Source organism: Lithobates pipiens, unplaced genomic scaffold (assembly GCF_037356315.1).
Source record: "Lithobates pipiens isolate NorthernLeopardFrog02 unplaced genomic scaffold, aLitPip1_a1.2 Scaffold_16, whole genome shotgun sequence".
Taxonomy (NCBI): Eukaryota; Metazoa; Chordata; class Amphibia; order Anura; family Ranidae; genus Lithobates; species Lithobates pipiens.
The window spans coordinates 148,957,805-148,974,775 of NW_027507748.1; the positions used below are offsets into that span (position 1 = coordinate 148,957,805).

Genomic DNA, 16,971 nt, shown 5'->3' on the forward strand with positions numbered 1-16,971 from the left:
GACACATACAGTATGTTTACTGTTTCACCTGCCAAATTATTTGTCATGTTGTTCAGCCAATCTTGTGACCTGCAAAAAAAAAAAAATGACTCTACTGTAGTCTGGTTTACAGTAGCTGTACTGCTTTCCGAATAAATTCCCTGCTAAGGGCCCGTTCAATAATTTTAATGGGCTGCAAGAAACTTGAAAAAAAAAAAAATAGTTTTCTGCATTTTATGTATTACAGGGAAACACATATAATTATGTGTTGTGGTGCGTTGTTGTGGTGAGTTGGGATGCCTTTAAATGAATGTAACCACAGCAAAACAGCACATCTGTGCAGTGCGTATCCTTAAATGTAATGAGGTATTAATGCTGATTTCAGGTAACGATGCTAAAGCAAGAAATAAGTGTGACTTTGTAGTGTGCCAGATATGTGTAAACCACAGGACAGACTGAACAGAGTTACTAATCCTTTGACTTCTGTTCAAACACTGTCCCCATACATGGATCAAAATTCTGCCCGTCCCTGCTGAACCAGGCTGAATTTCGATCCATCAATGGCCAGCTTCATCGATCCATCAATGGCCTGTTTCAGTCTGCTAGACGGCTCTCTTTCCTAGAGGAACTGCCCTGCAGCTATTGCCTGACTTTTATGTATTTGTTTGTGAATTTTATTAGTAAGTTATTTAAGCTAACTTGTAGTTTATGTACAAGAATTCCTGTTTATGGATATTGTTTTTACACATTGTATGCGATACAGTTTGCAGAATTGGTAGAAATTACCATTTAATTTCTGAAATACCACATTATTTCCTTACATAAGGTTTTTACGTGAGCTGGTGGAATTGAAGACTTTTGCCAACTACTCCACATGTGACCGCAGTAATCTGGCTGACTGGCTGGGCAGCGTAGAGCCAAGATTTAGGCAGTACACATACAACCTAGTCACGTGTGGCATTGACCGCAACTTTCTGCATCATGTCACTGAGCAGCAGCTTGAGAAGGACTGTAACGTTACTATCGGCTTCCACCGAGCCCGTATATTAAATGCAGCAAGAGGTGAGACCTTGGTTGGTAATTCTGCATTTTTTACCTGTAATAGACATTTATGATGTTAATATAACATTCATGGCCCACATCCATGAATGAACAACTGAATAAGAGGCATTCCTCTTCTTCCACTGGTCACGTCTGCACCCCCTCCCATCACTGGTCACCGCTGCATCTCCCTTCCAGCACTGCTGCTCACCACTGCACCTATCCGCCATTGCTCACCTCTGACCTGCTGTACACATCTTTTACAACTGGCAAACTCTGCAGCTCCTGCACCCCTCTTCCATCACTGAAAGCCTCTGAATCCCCTGCATCCCCTTCCTTCCACCAATCACTTCTGCACTTCTCTTCCACTGCTAATTACGGTTGCCCCCCTGCACCTCTCTTTCCCCTCTGATCACCTTTTCAACCCATGCACCCCTCTTCTACATGTCTTAGCTGAGTCGAGGCTGGCAGCAGACAGGACAATGTCAGATGTGGTAGTCTGATACAGTTAGACAACTACTCATCATAACATCCCTCTTCCTCCACTGGTTAACTCTGCACCCCTCTTTCCCCACTGGTAACCTCTGCAACCCCTGAACCCATCTCTTTCCAGTGTTAACCTCTTTACGCCCCTTTTTTTCACTGGTCACCTCTGCATCCCTCTTTCACCACATGTCAACTTTGCCCCTCTTGCAGCACCCCTCATCCAACACTGGTAACCTGTAAACCCCTTTCATTCCTTTACCTCCACTGGTGACCCCGGCAGTCTTTTTCCACCACCATTAATATCTGAACTCCTCTTTCTCCACTGGTAACCTCTGCACCCCTCACCCTCCACTGGTCACGTCTGCATCCCCTCTTTTCACTGGTCATCTCTAAAGTCCTATTTGATCATTGTTCAACTCTTTCCACCATTGGTCACCTTTGCACTCCCTTCCACAACTGCTCACCTCTGCATCCCTATTCCACCACTGGTTACCTCTGACCTCATTCACCCCTCTTCCACCGACACCTCTCTGCCTTTATTAGTCCTCTCTGCACTCTTTTTCCACCATTGGTCAGTTTTGCATTCCCTTACCCTCTTTTTCCTCTGCCCCCTGTGCCCCTCTTCCAGCACTGGTCACCTCTGCAACTTTGGAGCATGGCTATTTCTCTTACTGGGTCAATGGTGAAGCCCTATTTTTGCCCTGCTTTACCACAGCACCACACCACAGCATCTGTAACTAGAGTTGGGATGTTACTGATAATACATACCAATATTACTAATATCAGTATGTATTATTTTTCAGTGCAAAGCATAGGGTACAGCAATCTATAGCTCTAAAAAAAATAAAAGCTGGAAGCCTACTTATGAAAGGTTCCACCAGCATAGTTCTTTTATTTGTTAGCCAGTAAAAAAAGTAGGATTAGGAAAGTAGTAGTTAGTCACATTTAACTGTACATGGCCTGTAATGTTGACATCTTTCAGCTGATAAATGGCCGAGGTTTCCTGGATTTGATTTACGAAGGGTTCAGCAAATATTGTTCAAAAATTGTAGAGCTCGAACTCAGAGGTAAAACCCAAAGGTTTTAGGGCTAACAGCCAAACTATTGTAAAAAAAAAGGCATGGGAAGCTGGGGACATGTGCCTATGGCAAAAAAAAAATGCTTGGGGGAAGCCTTAAAGCTGTATGTGGTGTTGCGGAACAGTACGATTTTTACAGACAGTCTCAATGACAGCGTGCACTAACAGAGCTTATGGCTGTGGAATTGATTTTTTTTTCCTTTTATAATTTGTTTGCCTTATATACAGCAGCAGCACCCAATCAGATTCTTTAAATTTAACAAAAAAGGGAGGGAGTTAAGGGAGTTTTAGAAGTGACACCTGCTTTTTCATCAAGTGATAATAGACCGGCTTTGACCGGCAGATAGAAATTGGCCAGTAATTCACTGAAGCTGTCCTTGTTCTTGCCTGTGCAAAACTGTGCTGCCACTTACCTAAGGTCTCATTAAGAATTTAAGGACTGTAGACGATAGAGCAGTATACAATTGACCAGTACATTTTTATTAAGAGAGACGTGGCTGAAAGTTACTAGAGAAAAAGAGTACAAGCATGGGTCTTACTGCAGCAACTGAGAAACCCCAGGTGATACATTAGTGTAAAATTGGCCAACAACATGCCAATATTAAATAGCAAGCCTAGGTCCAAATTTACTAGAGGCAAAGTGCAAAGGCAGATGTTGTATTACAAGAGTTAAAGATACAACAGAAAGTATAATAGTGTAAAATTGGCCAGCAGTAAGCCTAGGCCCAAATTTGATATAAACAAAGAACATGGGCTGGGGTTTTACAACAAGAATGAAAAATACTGCAGAGGATACAGCAGTGTAAAATTGTCCAGCACCATTACAGTTTTAATTGGGGATAATAGGCCCTAACTGGAATTAGCCTTTTATGGGGATAAGGGGTGCAGTGAATGTGAGTGATATAACATGGGATAGGTGCACATTTTTCTTACACACAGACTTCCAGGCTGAATGGTAGTCATTTTTGAATTGGAGTAATTGGAGTTTATTCAACCTTACCAACTGAGTCAGGTATGCAGTGCTGCAAACAAAAGGCTGCTCCAACAATAGATGGTCAGTAACAAGTGAATGCTCTGCTTTCAGTACCCTAAACTTAAAAAAATAAAAATATCTACAACAAAAAAGCTTGATATGGATGGGACAACAGCTAAAAGTGACCACTGTTCTCAAATCAACCATACAATAAAATTAAATGAAATAAAGCCCCTAGTAATAAGAACAAAAAGCAGCAAAGGGTTGATTACACACAGAGCTAGCAATCAGAAAGAAAAGAAAAGAGGGGAGTCAAAACAAGAGGGAAAAAAAAGGGGGGGGGGGACAGATTGGGGCACTGGAGCACAGCCGACAGCAAGCCAAAAGCTTTGTGATGTATAGAAGATCACACCAGGGTAGCTGTTAGAGTATAGCGTGTGACTATAAAGTCTCCAGGTAACTCGGATATCAGTTATTTAAAATACCAGCCTGTAGAACTAGGTAGAGGTACATTTAGGCTACATGTTTTTCAGTGAAGTGTTAAGAACTTCCATGAACCTAATGTTTTCCACTCCTCCAATCCATTGCTGAATGGTTGGCAAAGAAGGGGACTGCTTTAGAACCAGGATACAGGAATGAACAGCATTTATGAAATGCCGAAGAACTGATGTGCGATAAGGAATTGCGATGCAAAATATAAAATGCTGGCGATTTAGTAATAGGCCTTTCTGTGAAACATTGAGTAATGGTATGGACTTGAGACCCAAAGGAGTCTAGGGCAGGGCAATAGTGTACCTGGCCTGTGTTCACAGTGCCAGCAAAGATTTGGGATGGAGGGATACATAACGTGGAGTACCGCTGGGGTGGAGTACTAGCAGATGGCAATCTTGTACCCAGATTCTTGGTACTGGTTACTAATAGAAGATTTGTATGACAGACAGAAAATTTTGGTTTGTTCTTTCACGGTCTGTTTCCCAGTTCCCACCTCCTTCAAATTGAGGGAGTTGTCTTAACCAAAAGCCCCTTTATTGGCCCTTCTAAGCTCTCTTGCCACAGTTCATAGCACATGCAGTGCATTATGGTTATAAAAACCTCTACTGAAAGAATCTGCGCAAAAATATGACGGCATCACGAATCTCAAAGCTACATGGTTTTCCTAGAACCTATTTGCAGCTTAACCAAGCCACTTTTTCAGTTCTAATGATTGTCGGGAACATGTTCAAGTATTTTACATGTGTGGCTGTAAATGCTGGGGTATGTTCCTGGCATTTCTTACAACTAAAAAAACTTTGGATACTAGGCATACAATGATCTGGATATATGATAATCTTCACAGACATAGGAATGTAATACTAATACACAAAAGGTAATACACAAAAGGACAAGATTAGTGGCATTGCTGGATTTAGAATTACTGAGTTCCGAAAATTTGGTATTTGTGTTGGATTTTTTTCTGTTTGAAAATACTACTAAAGATTTATTACATTTGATTATAGTAATGCTTATATCAAAGTCAAATATAATTAATGGTGACCATATTAAACACAGAAATATATAATGGCCAATGCTTATTATACCATATTATAAAAATGGGCTTCATATACAGATTTGTAGATTCTCTTTCTAGGGATTGTTTGTATGTCAGAGAGTGTAATCAGCAGTGATATTTCTATGCAGCACTGCTAAGCAGGCCATACAGCATGTTCATGTAATAAACAGATGTTGTAAAATATTTTTGAGCATATTCATACCCTCAAACTTGTCACAGTGTCACCTGCATGTTCACATGACTTAGGTGTTGGTGTTCCCAGCATGCCAGCACAACGATTTTAAGTAACAGGGTGGCCCATTGTAGATAAATATTAAAGGAAAGCTTTGTAACCTATATGCCTTTCCAGACTTTATTTTCAACCATAAAGTAGATTGTGTATAATCTGTATAATATGCTGTGTGTGGCTGGATATGTAGTACTGTTAAATAATGTGTCCTTCTTGCCCATGACAGAGATGCTGCACTCACCCCTTCCATGCAGTGTGGGTAAATCAAGCTATGATGGCCCTGATGTCTTTATCAGTTACCGAAGGAGCACTGGATCACAGTTGGCCAGGTGTGTTGAAAATGACAGGATTCTGTGTTTTTGTGACTGATACTGCTTTTGCATTGGTTGTAAAGGTAAAAGGTTTCTTACCTTAATGAATTCTCTGCATTAATACTTACCTGGGCCATCTATCAACCCAGAGTTGAGCAGCGGAAGCCATTGGCCTGTAAGCAGAGAATGGGGCAGGGCTGAGCCTTACTGTGTGTGTCTGTATAGACTTACAAAGCCTACCTTGGGATCGAGTCTGCTCGAGTGCCCCCAAAGCAAGCGGCTTGCTATGGGGCACTTAAAGAGGAGGGTTCAAGGTTTTTTTTTAACATTTCTTCAGTTACTTCTTAGTTTCTTGCCTAGGCAAATTATGTCATACATCCCAGGAGTCTTCAAGAGGGGAGGAGGGGTTTTCTCAGCTGAGTACCTTCTCCTGCATGTATGCTTGAGCTAAAAGCAAATGGATTCCAGGAAGTAAGTGCTACATGAATCATTTTGCCTCATCCAAGATGGCCACATCTAGAAATGCTAGGGGATGGTTTTTCAAAGGTTTATCTCAAAAAAATTATGGATTGATGGGGGAGTTTGCTTTGAATATTAAAAATGAATTAAATAGTGTTTTTGGTTTGTGGTGCTCAGATGCAGTGAAGAACCCCTTTAAAGGAGTATGCGTTTTTTTTCCTGCTCCCCTCTCTCCCACCTATTCTCATCTTTGCCTTTTTCTTTATCCTTATTTCTCTTGCTACCATTATTCATTGTACTAGACTTTCTCTTTTAAAAAAAAACAAACAAAAAAAAAAACAGTAAGGCAGTCCTATGATATATCTTATGGTGGCCAAGTTTTAAGGGATCCTCCTCTCTGTTTAGGTCACGGGGCAGAAATGTTGAATGCAGGTTTCACATATACAATGTGAAATCCTGCTGGTGTTCATTTGCACTCAATAATCCTCACATAGTTATTTGACATTCACCCTGTGTACATTGGTATACTGCTATTTTTTGTACTGGTCTTGTTATATTATTTGTATTGTTTGTTTGACTTGGACATGCCTTTTTCCAATGAAAAAAAAAAAAAAAAAAAAAGAGTATGTGGCAGGGTTAAGGAGTGCTCTGCATACAGAGTGCATGGTTTAGGGGTGTGCTATACACAAAGTGCAGGGTTCAGCTGTCTTTTACAGGCTGTCCACATCTCACTTCCACCCCTCCTCCTTGGCTTTGAACTCTGCACCACTTTCCCCCACCTCTGCACACATCTCCATCCACAGCTCTCATCTCTCCTTTCCCCCCAAAAGCTTCCTTGCATCTCACCTACCCAGCTCGGCCATCTTGTACCTCCTGGTGGCTAGATCCTTCCTCTCTCACTGTTCTTGAACACAGAAGGGAAAGCTGTTCTTGAACACAGAAGGCTTCTCTTTACAAGTGACAGTGGTAAGTGGGGAGCAAAAGGCAAGAGCCAGGGATGGCGGACCAGCTGGAAAAAGCCCTAGATGTGAGGGCCACATGAAATGGCCTGGTGGGCCAGAGGCTTAGTAGTGAGAACTGGGGTCTGGCAGCACATAGGTTTCTGTATTCAGTTATCACCAGGAATGCGATTAGCAGGAATTGTCTATATTCTGTAATTCTCTAATTTTAGACTGCAGAGCTAGAAACTCGTCCTTCTGAAATAAATCGCTTTATTTCTATTGTATATACAGTATTTGTGACATGAGATAATTTTTTGAGGGTGAGGGACTTATGTGAATGGTTCCTTATATTCTGATAATTGCAGCTAAATGTGTGCTATAGCAACTCATGAAATAAGCTTTCTGTATTCTTTCAGCCTCCTGAAGGTACATTTATATCTACATGGCTTCAGTGCATTTATTGATGTGGAAAAGCTGGAGGCAGGGAAGTTTGAGGACAAACTGATTCAGAGTGTGGTCAGCGCAAGAAACTTTGTCTTGGTTCTTTCAGCTGGGTCTCTGGACAAGTGCATGGGGGACAATGACTGCAAAGACTGGGTGCATAAGGTTAGTGATTGAATAGATGTGATATCTCTGATGATCCTCAAAGTGGATTTTCAGCCAGACCTTTCTCAATGAAAGCGTGTAAATTCCATAAGGTTTTCATTGCCCTTTGCTCTGTGTTCCCATAGAGGAGAGTTCACCTTATGCCACGTACACATGATCAGACTATACGGCGGACTTAGTTTGGTGGACAAACCGCCGGAAAGTCCGTCAAATTTCTGAACGAGCGGACCTGCCCACACTGGACTTTTCCGGCGGATTAGGTCCAACGGACCTAGTCCGCCGGACTATGGAGGGAGTCCGCCGTACTTTTGAAATGAACGGACTTGCCAACACACGGAGGAAAATCCATTCATTTTAAATGCGGCTCCAGGTAGCCGGGACTAGCGAAGGAAGTCAATGTTGCCGCCTTCGGCGGCGAGATTGACACATCGCTGGCCCCATCACCTGGTATGGACTTAAAGGGGAAGCCCTACGGGAAGCCGCGTGGCCCCCCCACCCTAAAGCACCTTGTCCCCATGTTGATGAGGACAAGGGCCTCTTCCCAACAACCCTGGCCGTTGGTTGTCGGGGTTGGTTGTTGGGGTCTGCGGGCGGGGGGCTTATCGAAATCCAGGAGCCCCCTTTAATTTCCGTGCGGGAAAGTCCATTCATTTCAAAAGTAGGCCGGGCTAGCACACACACAGCCATATTGTCTGCCACACTGCGAGTCCGGCGGACAGTCAAAACTACTTTCTAAGTCCGCCGGACTTTTGGGTAAAAAAAAGTCTGCCGGAGCCCACACACGGGCGGATTGTCCGGCGGACTCTGGTCCGCTGGACTTTTCAGTCGGATAGTTTGATCGTGTGTACGTGCCATTACTCTCTGTCTCAGTGACACAGAAAAGTGATGGAAAAATCTCTTAAACAGCAACACAGCATCAATACAAGTACTTTTTGTGACTTATTTCCATGTGTGTCTGATAGCTGTCACTGGTTCCTACTCTTTGCAGGAGATCGTCACGGCATTAGACTGTGGCAAGAACATCGTGCCAGTTACGGATCACTTTGAGTGGCCAAACCCAATAAGTCTCCCTGAGGACATGAGAGCAGTGCTAAAATTTAATGGCATCAAGTAAGTTTTACTTTTTACAGCATGTATCAAAAACAGAATCTATATACAGTAGTTAACCCTTTGAGGACCAAGGGACGTATTTGTCCCATGTTTTTAATTGCCTGTATCAGCTGATTAAGAACTTAAAATTTTTTTTTTGGTTTGAGTCAAAATATTAGTTCTTATCTAACGGATCTAACTTTGCCAGATATTTGATGAAACGGCTTTGTTACAGCAACTGAAGTGTACGAACTTAAAAAAAAAAAAATTTTGATGGTAACATTATGGTCCTCAAAGGGTTAACAGCAGACAATTCAGGCTAAATTCAAGTTGTTCTATGTGCATTAGACATTTGTGATCAAAATTTGGACAGAATTTCTGTTATTTGGATGTACCAAATTTCTGAATCACAATAGTAACGAATTTCAATGAAACTAAATATCGCAATGAGATAACAAATTGTCCGAATTCAAAAGCAAAAACATATTACAATAAATACAGTAAAAAAATGTATAAGATGATGATTCCTATTTATGATGCTTTATAAAATAGAATAGAAAAAAAATGAATAGAATAAAATAGAACAGAATAGAAATAAATAGAAAAAAAAGAATAGATTAAAACTGAAGAGAATAGAATAAAACAGAAATAGAATAGAAAAAAATACAATATAAAATAAATATAGAATAAAACAGAATAGAATATAATAGAATAAAATAGAATAAAATAGAATAGAAAATACAAGAATAGAATGGAATAGGATAGAATATAAAATAATAAAATAAAATAGAAAAAATGTAATAGAAAATAGAATTTTCAGTTCAGAATAAATTAGAATAGAATAAAATAGAACCAATAAAGCCGTCTGACATTTCAATAGAATAGAATTGAAAACATAGAATAGATTAGAATAGAATAAAGTAGAAAGAATATACCTGTCTTCCTGAAATTTGAAAATAACGAATATATTACCAAATTTGTATATACAAAACAAATTCTGATAATCAATCATTCTAACATAACAAATAAATTAATAATTAAATTTCATCATAACAAATGAATCAGAAACAAAACAAATCTTTCCGTCATGCAAACCCCTTTGTGCATGTAAAATGCTAGATAATGCACATGTGTAGGTGAGAATGGGCCCACTTGACTTACATAAAATAGACATGTGTTAACGGGCTCTTGAACAGGATGGCAAACAGGGAATAATAGTTAGTGACAGGTGTCAGTATCATTTTTAAAGTGGTTGTTAACTCACTTTTATCAAATCTTCAATCTACCTTAATAACATGTGTCCCTGTGCTTGTACAAGCAGGGAAGGTAGGAGAGTGGGGAGGAGGACAGGGGAGACATAGACACAGGAGAGCTGCAGATAGCAGGCTGCAGATGACTGAATCACGCAAACGGACCATGATGTCCGGGCTCTGATTATCGTGGTCTGTTTACAGAGGGGAGGGTATAGCCAGGCAGGATCAGCCAGTTTTTTTAGGGTATACAGGGGGCCAAATGACACAGCACAAGCACTCTGCTGTATAACATGCTTTAAAGGAACAGTATCTGTTTTTTTTTTTTTTTTTTTTGGGGGGGGTGTTAACAAACGCTTTAAGATCCCATATATGAGGCCATATGAGTAACAATTTTGTGTAAAGCTAATTTTGGTTTAGTAGAAAGCACTTTAGAAACTTTTACATGTTCAGACATAGCATTATTCTGTTCACAATATTCTGTGCTCAAAAATCATCTCAATGTGTCTAATTATTGTATTACCAGATGGTCTCATGAATACCAGGATGCAACCATTGAAAAGATTATTCGCTTCTTGCAAGGTCGCTCCTCTCGGGATTCCTCTGTTGGCTCTGAAAGTCTAGATGGTACTCCACCTCTAGGTGAGAAGTAGAACATGCAATGGGAAGCCAAACTCCAGACAAGTGATACCTGTAGATGTTCCTGCCCCTGGCCTAACCATGCTGTGCTCTGGAGTATTGTCTACTGTTCTTCAAGCTTTCAACTCCTCCAGCTTGGTCTTTTCCTTCCAGCACCTTGAGATTTCTCAGGAGAACCAACAGAACTTTCCGTAATGATAAATGGGATCAATCTGTAGCAATAGTGCACTAGGGTTACATAGATTATACTCTTAAAGGTAAAATTTTGCTCAAGCACCGGCGGCCAAAAAGCAGGGTTATTTTTCAAATGCATCATTAAGCTTGATTCCTCTTGCTGACAGAACTTCAAAAGACAGTGAGCACTGGCTGTTATCAGGATCTTACCCAAACACCTTGTAGTATTTCACAGACAACTGCCAAGCAGTTATTAAATCAGGATGTTCAGGTCCTTCCTGGTAGTGCTACCATTATAGAATCATAAGATGTTATTTGAAGTCTGGAACAAAATAAGTGACATATACAGCACTATCAATGACATTATAGGATCTCTAGCTCTCAGTAATACATGGCTTGCCTTTCCGTCATTTTGTCTAAATATTAAGCTAATATATAGCAAAATATTTAAGAAGATTCCTATTATAAATCTTGTAGACTTGATGAGTATAATAAAAAAGAATAGATATGTATATAATCAAAGACATTGTTCAGTGATGTTTCTCTACCAAATCTAATTTTCCTGTTTGACCAACATATAAATGGAAGGACTGCAGGCAAATAGCAAAGTTTAGTGTTGAAATACACTGTTCCTATGCAAATGTTGCCGCTTTCCGTATCCCTTTGCCTGGTCATTGCGCAGTAAATTAGCATGATTATACTCATGCAGCTCTGAAGATAGCAGTCATGCGGTGCTTCTGTATTGAATTGGGAATCTGTTGGATTACCTTACTTTGTAAGGTGGCTGAGGTTTATGAAGAAGGCAGTTGAGATCACCAAAACCTCTGACCCTCCACGTACCTTTGCATTCCTATCGTCTACCCAGGTGTGGCGTCACTGTCCAATAGGAAGGCATGGAGGTAGGAGGAGTTGGGTTAGTTATTGATTAAGAAGCTGTAAGGTCATTATTTTCTTAATAAAAGACCAGGACATTGATGGGTAAACTGTGCTGGCGAGCTGGCACCTGAAAGTGCCTATTTTATAAACATGGAAGCCAACTTAAAAAGTAAGATGACAAAATCAGGTGGGTGGTCCTGCACGGCTTTAAGGGTAACAGGATCAAGATTTTGTGTTTCAAATGGAAGCAGAGGCATTCAATTTCCAGATATCGCTGCCTTTCAAACAACAGCAAACCTGAGTTGAGTTAGAAACTAGCTCAAACAGACAGTGAGTCTAATTGGAACCACCTTACAGACACCTCTTATGGGACTCCTATAGCCAAATGTGTATTTTGGTTTTGTGCTGCCCTAGGCAAGACTAAAATCAGGCACCCCCCTATCTAAATTTGTCCCACCCTTTCCTGTCCATTGACACCCACCGCAATCCAATCTGATCCTGTCTGCCAAAAACGACAGATGAGGGGTGGGGGAGGAGGGAGAGTCGGCCAGCAAGTTCGGGCGAGCGGGAGGCCAGCACTCACTTAGGGGGCGGGACAATAGAAAGGGGGGGTCAGATTAGCGAGGTGTCTGTTTGGCCAAACAAATCCCTCTGTGGCTGCCCTGCAGCTCCCAAAGTTGGTGGGAGAGGAGGGAAGCCGAAAGCTGCAGGTGATTGGGTTTGTAAAGGGGGTGGGGAATCAGTGCAGCGGGGTGAAATGGCAGGGGGGAGCCTGGGGGCAGCACCACCCTCCTGAAAAATGCCACCCAAGGCAAATGCCTTGTTTGCCTTTTGGTAGATACGCCCCTGCCTATGGCATCATGAGGCTATGCCACCCAATCACAGAACCCATCTATCTAGGTAAGAGCATTTAAGTAGCATAGCATCTCACTGACACTTTTTCTGTTCAAGGAAATATCACTTCTCACTCTAGACTGGATGGTCCTTGTTTCCAGTTACTCATTGGGAAGAGCAATTTTAGATCCTCACACTTTGGGGTCTAGTTTTGTTTTCAGTCAAGATTCACACAAGGATCACCCAAGATTAACACATTTTTCTAATTGGATTCACTTTGAAAAATGTGAATCATGGGTGAAATTTATGTGAATCTTGTGTTAAAAAAAATGTATAGCTAGACCCCTTAGTCTTTTCCATGAAAAGATTTTATTTAAACATGGCAGCTCTCAACAGTACCATAGCCAAGGAACGAGGACCTTATACTTTGGCCTTTTAGAGAGTGCTGCAACACACTTTCTCTTAACACTGCCTCCCTCTAACCTCTTCACCCACCAAGGAATGGGCTTTATATCTAGGCTTTAGCCTCTGACAATACTACCTTTTTTGATATATACTACTAAATACCATTGAGAGGTAAAAAAAACCTGACTGGGACTCTAACCCTTTCCCACTCAAAAACAAAAATGGAAAAAATGGCTGGTGTTTGGGGTAAAATTGCTTCCAGAGCTATTTAGTGAGGCCATAAAATCCCCCTGTGCTATTAAAAAAAATATATTTTTTTCATTAACTTAGCATTTTCTGTTTTTATATATGATCAGTGTTTACAATGCAGTTGCACATATCTCTATATAATTCTATTTTATTATTCTTAAGATTTTTTTTTGCCTATCATTTTTGTTGGATCCAAGCAGTGCAAAAACACACATGTTTTAAAAGAAGTGAAAATGAAGGTTCTAAAGAGGGGTGCAAAATTCAAAAGATACACAGGACCCTTAGTGTAACCCATAGGTGTGTGCAGCCTAGTACATTAGGGTGTGCAACCCAAAGCTAAAAAGCACATGTGTGTATATAATATACACACACACAAATATATATATATATATATATATATATATATATATATATATATATATACACACACACACACTTATATATTTAGAAATAAATATAAACAAACATTAAAATGTAGTAAAACATGCAAACATGGACGGTGTCAGTAAAGTGGGGGAATCTGCGCCGCACGGGGTAATTAGGGTGTGCCTAGGCACACCCAGCACACTCTGTGTGCACACCTATGGTGAAACTATTCAGAGGTGGATTGACTAAATTAGATATTTTTATAGTTGCCTCTGTTCACTTTAATTGCCCCAGCAGGTCTAGAATAAATGTTAATTTCTGAAACTCCACCAGATGTGGCTGGGTATTTGAAATGAACTTTCGTTTAGTTACACATGTTGTAGTGCACCAATACACCACCCCGCCAGTCATATGAGTATCTGACTGGTGGGTCATGTACTCCTCATCGCAGGAAGATATCAGCAGTTTCTCAGAATTGTAAGCTCCTTGAGGGCAGAGACTGATATGAATGTACAATATATATGTGTAAAGCCCTACATAAATTGTTGGCACTATATAAGTGCCTGTAATAAGTAAAAATAAAATAATGTATTGTACAAACACTTTGTAAGATTCAAATGCAAGCAGCTAATGGTACAGACAAACTGCAACCTGATATGGATTGGGACACTACAACACAAGTGTAACTGTGAATTTATTAAAGATGAACTTTAAATGTATATATATAATGTGTCCAAGGAAAAAAAATGTTTTTCCCCAGTATGGGAATATAAGTCCAGATTTTTCTCTCTTTTCTTTTTTTTTGTGGACTTAAAACAGAACTTCAGGACCCTTCTCTCCCTTTCCCCCATGCACATACAAATGCTGGTAAATGTTTGAAAAGAAATGCCTTACTTTTTAAAATATTAATGTTTCTAGGCAGGCAGCGCATGTCACATTCGACAAGTTTCCTAAGGGGGAATAGGAACTACATTTCCCGTGATTCCATTGGAATGCACTGACAGCACTTTGCTATCGAGAGCAGCTATCAGCATCATTGACAATGAATGACTGCGGGCTGGTCGCGACCAGATGCTGCATAGTTGCCAAAAGTTAAACAAATAATTTCAGGGACACCTTTTTTTGCTGTATGTCCAGCAAGTGATTGTAACAAAAGAATATACTCAAATTAGGTGCAGGGCAAATAGTGCAGAGGTCATCAGTAAAAAGTACAACATAGTAAATACAGTGCAGAGGTCAACACTATGAAGGATACAGTACTGTGTACAGAGTTCAGTGGTCAGCAATATTGTGCCCCTTCTAGTCAGTAAGAAAACAATATGCCCCACAGTTGGTGTAAGAAAGGTGAAGAAAGTGGAGTATAAGACCCTCCCTTATTTCTACGCTACAATACCTAGCTTGTCATTGCCTCCACCTTCCAAAGGACACCTAGGGGCTGCGTGGACAGTGCAAGTGTACTGAATACATGAGTATCATCTCAACTCTCCACCTCTCACCAGCTTTTTCATTCACTGTTTCCTCTTCTCAGTATTGGTCTAGTAACAGCTCAGGACCCAATTGCTCTGCCACCCACAAGCACACACTCCGCATTGTGCTGAATTGTCTTGGAGTGGGGGAAAGGATTTGCATATGAATGAAACTTTGCATGATTTGCATATGAATGAGCTGTGGACGCAGGCTAACGGGGCGTGAGTGCTCGGCCGAGTTAGCCACAAAGAGCTTTGTGCTATGATCCCGGGACACAGTTTTTCGAGGAACACATAAATAAAAAGCAGGACTGACTTGGCAACTTCAGGCCAGTTGGTAAGTATGGTGCTGTGGAGATTGTATCTGATGAAAATCTGGTGATGTATTATGTGTGGAAGGTTTAAGCATAACTTTGAACTAAAGTCCTGGAAGCAGGAGTCACCCCTCAGTTTAGGAGGCATTTGGAAGCAGTGATAGTAGTAGTAGTAGTAGTAGTAGTGCAAATAACCAATATTACTAAGGTCAGAGGCACCGGTACATTTTAAAAAGTATAAATACAATGACAATTCAGTGTAAATAATTGTATTAAATTACTGTATATCTAAATGTCTAATTCTCAGTAATAGAGCAACAAAACCACCTTTATATTTTACTCATGTATGCAAACTGAATGGAAAGTGGAGGGATGCGTTTCTCATGCCAACCTGTCAAGTCTGTAAATTAATTGAAAGACCAGTTGGTAGTATACGCACCTTTCTGGTCTCCAGCCTCTGCTACATTCCAGTGCTGCAGCCTCTGTCAATCTATTTAGCATTTGATGCTGCTTTGTCCCCTCTTTAAAACAGAACTTCACCTAAATCAGGAAGTTCCACTTTATGTCCTCCTCTGCCCCTCCTCTTCCACATAGTTTTTTTCAGATAACCACTTGCACTTCTGCTGGAATTGCCTGAGTGATTCCCTCAGAAGCTCTCCCTGCTCGCAACCACCTGGGACACGTCACAGATCCCAGGAGGCTGCGGGTCCATTCACAAAGTGCAGCACAACTCAAGCATGCACAGTAGGAAGCTAGCTGTGAAGGCATAACGAGTCATAGCCAGCTTCTCACCGTAAACATTCCGGTGTTGGGAACCCTAAAACTGGCTAAGAACCGTCTGAGTAAAGATTCCTGGACAGGTAAGTATCCTTTTATTAAAAGTCGGCAGCTGCAGTATTTGTAGCTGCTGACTTTTAATTTCCTCTTTTGAAATGGCTGAAGACCTTACTTAAATTACTGTCCTTTTTTGGCATGCGATCTCCCCCACTTTTCCTTCCCTCCAGTGTGTACATGAGGCCTTGTATCTTGTAATTGGTAATCGAGACCTTCAGGTAACCAGACTGCCTTTACACAAACCTCTAGAATTGATATTCAGGTATAAATCCTTTTATTGTGGCCTTCCTAAGACTGTAAATCCTTTCCTGTTCTGAGTGCCCAGATTTAATTTGCAGCATTTTTTACCTGTTCTGCAGCCCTGTTATTTGGAATAACGCTTACCTGTAATTATGCAGTACAAACATTAATAAAGTTATAAACTACCATCTGTTTCAATTGTGTGTTATTTATGAGACGGTTCATAAAATTGCATTCAGCTGTTAGCTTTCAATTTAGTTTTGTACATAGAGGATTGGACTAGTACATGTAGTCGTAAAATATCCAATAACAATGCATTAAATAAAACTCTTATTTTTATCTGCTTGTAGTCAGGCACTAGGGGCTAGTTGACACTAGAGATGCTCTCTGAAGAGCTAACCGCATTTAGATCACTCTTCAGAGGATATTTGAGAGGCGATAAAAAGGTGTTGTATCCCCTCCTCACTGCCTAATTTACCCCTTAAACGCTATACTAGAGCATCCCTATTCAGTTGAATGGGTTGTGTTCAGGGGGCGACAGCAGGAATAATTTTTTGCTGCAGCATATGTGCTACCCCTTCCA

At 40.7% G+C, this 16,971-nt stretch overlaps 1 protein-coding gene across 2 annotated transcripts in view; it reads left to right on the forward strand.

The window, feature by feature from the left end:
* Window positions 1-16,574, forward strand: part of SARM1 (sterile alpha and TIR motif containing 1) — a 42,886-nt gene extending 26,312 nt beyond the window's left edge. For both annotated transcript variants that reach the window (XM_077480598.1, XM_077480597.1), the window contains exons 6-10: window positions 806-1,041; window positions 5,562-5,664; window positions 7,463-7,652; window positions 8,641-8,762; window positions 10,518-16,574. In XM_077480598.1, the coding sequence (XP_077336724.1) occupies window positions 806-1,041; window positions 5,562-5,664; window positions 7,463-7,652; window positions 8,641-8,762; window positions 10,518-10,644 (778 nt within the window). In that variant the 3' untranslated portion in view covers window positions 10,645-16,574. The remainder of the gene's footprint in view (window positions 1-805; window positions 1,042-5,561; window positions 5,665-7,462; window positions 7,653-8,640; window positions 8,763-10,517) is intronic.
* The last annotated feature ends 397 nt before the right edge of the window (window positions 16,575-16,971 follow it).